This window comes from Acartia tonsa, chromosome 2 (genome assembly GCF_053477335.1).
Source record: "Acartia tonsa isolate MP-2025a chromosome 2, ASM5347733v1, whole genome shotgun sequence".
NCBI lineage: Eukaryota > Metazoa > Arthropoda > Copepoda > Calanoida > Acartiidae > Acartia > Acartia tonsa.
This window is the reverse complement of record NC_137261.1, coordinates 40,767,882-40,772,881: the sequence shown is the minus strand read 5'-3', so window position 1 is coordinate 40,772,881 and position 5,000 is coordinate 40,767,882. Positions and strand designations below refer to the sequence as shown.

Genomic DNA, 5,000 nt, shown 5'->3' with positions numbered 1-5,000 from the left:
GTTTATTTATAAAAAGTTTTTATCCACGGTAATGTATTCAATGCATAATAAATTGAAGAGAAGAGTAAAAGAAGAAAAAAGTGTTCCAACATTCAAATAAATATATAAATTTATCTAGAACTAGATGTAATGCTTTAGCAAATTAATTCTAAAAAAAGATGGGCGGTTTCCCGTATATTGCATCTGGACCGCAAAGTCATAGTGCTGAATCATATTTATCAAACTTTTAATAAGCTAAATTCTGTACATACAATTTCTTATGCTAGCATATTAGTTAAAGTTACCTTTATACTTATAAATAATAGCGACTACACTCATAAAGCCATCTAGGGGCACTTGGGAGGGATGTGGTACCCTCCCCCAAAATAATTATAAACTTACCGATTTCCTATAAGAAGCTACAATGTATAGGAGAACCATATCGGTTCATCGGTTAGCGAGATCCTTCGTTACAGACACACACAAAGATCCTGTAACTTTACTTTACAGATTAGGCTTAGCAAACACTAACTCCTAGGCTAGCCGAAGGAAATTGCCTAATAATACTATTTTGAAGTGCGCGAATATAAATATTTTCTTGTTGTTTTAGCTTAATCATCTAAACACACTTAGAATTACTCTGGTTACTAAAAGTGTAATGTTAAGCCGAAGAGAAGACTAAATCTTCTAAATTGAGCTTACTTACAAATGTTAACACCTCTTTTCATTTCTAAACCTTTTTAACTTTATTTAACCTACACTAAATTTTTTAAAAGCTTTTGATTTACTATTGGAAACAGGGATCTAAAGAAATAAGACTATGCCCAATAAATTATTTATATTCCCCTTGACGGTACACAAAATTACCATCAATTATTACTACCAATAATTACAAATAGTGGTTGAAACGTTTGAACACCAAAATTCAATAAAAGTCCCTAAAGTTGTTAAGCCAACGAATTAGAAAACGTTATCATAAAACTTTGAGGACTAGTGTAACAAACAGCCCATTTTCATCTCCCTAAGTGGAATGGTTATGAATGCTTTACTGACAATTTGTAGCATATTGTCATAGAGAAGAAAAAGATAACAAACAATTCTTCAATTTAAGTTTGTGTTTTTTTAGAATTTTAACTTTCTCTTACATGATTTCAGTCTTTTAATTAGTCATAATGAAAACGAGAGGCCTCTAGCGGAACGTAAAATCAGTTGTTTACCAAATATAATTTTTTGGGGGAGGGTGGTGGTAACCTCTCCCATAATAGTTATAAACCTTTCCAGGACTTATATGAAGCTCCTTTGTAAAGGAGAACCATATCGGTTAATCGGTTAGCGAGATCATTTGGTAGAAAAAGACAGACAAACATCCTGTTACTTTTAAGTAAGAGTATTTAAAATCATACCTGACATTCCAAACTGTAGATCAAATCTTTCAGAGCCTAAATTTATCATTTGCTTACAAAAAAATTGAAAATTAATTTTTAATCAAACTTGATGAAAAGAAAGACATTAAATTGTATAGGAGAAAAGTATCCTTACGTGTTTTTAAAAGTGAAGCTTTTCTATAATTAGGGTCGGTCCGTACGTAATAGCTCTTTTCGTTAATTTAGACATGTTATGATGTTAAAATTGTCCTATCGATTTCAAACTTTGCATGATGATTCCTATAGGAGTTAGATACGAGTTTGAAAGCGAAGCAACTCTATTATCGTTTCTAGAAAGTCCGTACGTCTATTTGAAACATGTTGCTTTTAAACTTTTTTAACATCAAATTTTTATGTGATAACATTATTCGATTTTTGGATTCGAATTTTTGGAATACTGATTCCTAGGACAACAAAGTGCATTGTTATAGGCGAAGCATCTCTATAATCAAGTCCTAAAATTGTAAGTATGTCCTTAAACAATATCCAGTATTTAAGCAGCATTTCAACAGATTTACTTACAATTTTGTTTCGTTCGACTTTTATACATATATATTCTGATTCTTCAGTTCTGACACTATAAAAGAGTTAATGTTCGTTTGTCCTACCGTTTCAAAGCTTCACTTTTATGGATGTTGTCATCCTTATTTTTTTTAGTAGCGAAGCTACTCTATAATTCACAATGTCCGTCCGTCCGTCTGTCCGTCCGTCCGTCCGTCTGTCCGTCCGTAATTAATGAATTGGGGGAAACGTGATTTTCTCGGCTCCTATAAAAGATAGAGAGCTGAATTTTTTTTAAGGAGCACAATTAACTATTAAACATCAATGGCGGTCGGACTGCTTTTTAGCAGGTTTTAGGCTATTTTTTATATTTTCCAAATTTTCCCCATATCTTTGGTGTTTATGGTCCGATTTTCAAAGTTTTTTCAGTTAAAGATATCAAAATTAAATTTCCCGTCATTTGAAGAAAACAACAATGACGGTCAGACTGCCTTTTTGCAGGTTTTTGGCTATTTTTATATTTTTCACATTTTTCCCCATATCTTTGGTGTTTATGGTCCGATTTTCGAAATTTTTTCAGTTAAAGATATCAAAATTAAATTTCCTGTCATTTGAAGAAAACAACAATGACTGTCAGACTGCCTTTTTGCAGGTTTTTGGCTATTTTTGTATTTATCACATTTTTAACCACATCTTTGGTGTTTATAGTCCAATTTTCAAAAATTTTCAGTTAAAGATATTAACATTAAATTTCTGGTGTTTTAAGAAAAGAAACAATGGCGGCCAAACTGCCTTTTAGCAGGTTTTTGGCTATTTTTATATGTTTGACATATTTCCCCATATCTTTGGTATTTTTGGTCCAATTTTAAAACTTTTTTGCATTATCAGTTTCAAATTTTTTTCCCCCATTGTTATGTGCATCTAGTATGTAATTTACTTTAACCGTCTTCATCATACAAAATAAAACAAGGTTTCGTGTTTGTTTTCTCCAATAAATCTATTCTTGATTTTAATAAATACACTTTAAATCTACTTCTACGTATTCCCATCCACAATTTTTTGTGCTTCGCTACTTATGGATGTTGTCATCCTTGTTTAAATCTAAGACAATACCATTTAAAATTATAAGCATTTTTACATAACTATATATTTGTATCTGTTAGCAAATGAATTCCTTGTCATGAATAGTACCAGCATAAATAGTAGCCCTGAAAAAAGTATAAACTGTTAATATTTTTAAAGCAAGGTTTATGTACAAAAAGCGTCGACTAATTGTATCATAAAAACAACCCTTGCTATAATTAGTACTAAAAATCCTATGTTTTTAATCATGAGTTTTTTACTCCAACAACTTAATTCAAATAATCTTTTATTTTTTCTAATGGTGCAAGTAAGTTTAACTAAAGTATCCTACAATCCTCGCACTTTACAACAGATGAAGTTCGAGAATTAATGTAAATACTGTAAAGAACTCAATAATTAGTAATTATTCTTATATGTGCTTTATAAGCTTTAAAAAAAAAACATTAGTCAATGTGATAAATAATATAAACAACATTTAAGTGGACACAAATAACAAACAGTACACAAATTTAATATTTAGGTTTTTACAGAGACTAGGGAATGCTATTCTGACAAACAATTTTAAGTGAAAATTTCACGACTCCCTTCCCTTATTTCTCCCCCTTGTTACACACTTTCCTTCAGATAAATAAAAAAAAAGTTTACCGCCAACAAAATATTTAATTTTTGGCAATTTCAAATTGAATTAATTGTCTAAATCACAGCCTCTGAGTTTTTATAAGACTAGTGAAAAAGGAATAGCTTAGAGTTTTTAAACAGTATTAATTCTAATTTGATTGTCTCATTTAAGAAAACACTACGCCTATTAAACCCTTTCCTATCTTCGCCCCCAGTATCTTGAAAGAAAACTATTGGGGTAATAGTTAAGTTTTGTCAGCCTTAAACCTCTCCTAGACCAATATAATACTTTCTCAAAAACTCTTAACAGATGGGCCCAGCCATCTTTGAAATATCAATAGACTTACATATTGACAGAAAAGCATTTTATTACTTTAGTAATAGACAGCAATAAGGTATAGCCATCAAGCGAAAGAAATATAAAATAATATTTGGAGGAGCAGACAAAAAAGGTCATCTTTAATATGAAGCGTTTCCCCAAAAATCATGAAAAAATCACCAAATATTTTTTAGAATCAATTCAATTATTGGCTATGGCTGAGTAAAAAATCTAATAAAAATAATCTATACATAACGTAATTTGTAATTATATTATCCATCCATATTTCTCTGAGACAAACCAAGAAGTTGGTTTTGTGCAAAATGCACAGAAACCACAACCTGGAAGAACATGAACTATCCTGGAGCTGCTGGCAGGCAGGCAGCCTGCCAGCCACCAGGTAAAAACTTGTTTGTGGTTCATCAGTGAAAAAAAGGAGATAACAAAGTTTGTTTAATAATTCTCCAAAAAAGTATTTGGTAATAAACAAACTCTGTTATTGATTATATGCAGTTGTTATATTTTTAGGTAATTATAAGTTACTTTCTTAAAACAGACAAACAGTTTTAATAATGTAAAAATAACTATTTTTAATATATCAAAATAAATTTATTTGATGTATTTCTAAGGTAACCATAACTGACTGAATAGAGAATGTTATTATGTATTCCGTCAACTAACTTAAATATCTTTCAGGAATTTAGGGATTATTAATTGGAAACAAATATTCTGTCCTATATTTCTATCGACATAATACTGTAATAGTACAGCTTTATTCGGTGGCTATCTAGAATTATATTTCAAAAGCTAATTTTGATGGTGTTACTATAGAAGCAGATTATACTGTCTATAAAAATGACCAATGCTAGGCCAATATACATTGTAATTGACCAATCGTAATACAAATTACCAATGCTAGGCCAGTATACATTGTAAACGACTAATAGTAAAACATAAACTGACCTATCTTTGGTCATTTGTATTGTATGACGTCATTTTTATTAGGCACAACAATCTGCTTAATATAAATGTGGTTTCAGTTAAATTATCCCCTTTATCCTATCCCTTAAATCTTC

General features: G+C 30.5%; 1 protein-coding gene across 3 annotated transcripts in view; it reads right to left on the bottom strand.

The window, feature by feature from the left end:
* The window catches only part of unc79 (UNC-79 domain-containing protein), an 89,920-nt gene that overhangs the window by 49,888 nt on the left and 35,032 nt on the right, over positions 1-5,000 (bottom strand). For all 3 annotated transcript variants that reach the window (XM_080150864.1, XM_080150866.1, XM_080150865.1), the window contains exons 23-24: positions 3,081-3,112; positions 1,383-1,420 (exon numbers count right to left, since the gene is read on the bottom strand). In XM_080150864.1, the coding sequence (XP_080006990.1) occupies positions 1,383-1,420; positions 3,081-3,112 (70 nt within the window). The remainder of the gene's footprint in view (positions 1-1,382; positions 1,421-3,080; positions 3,113-5,000) is intronic.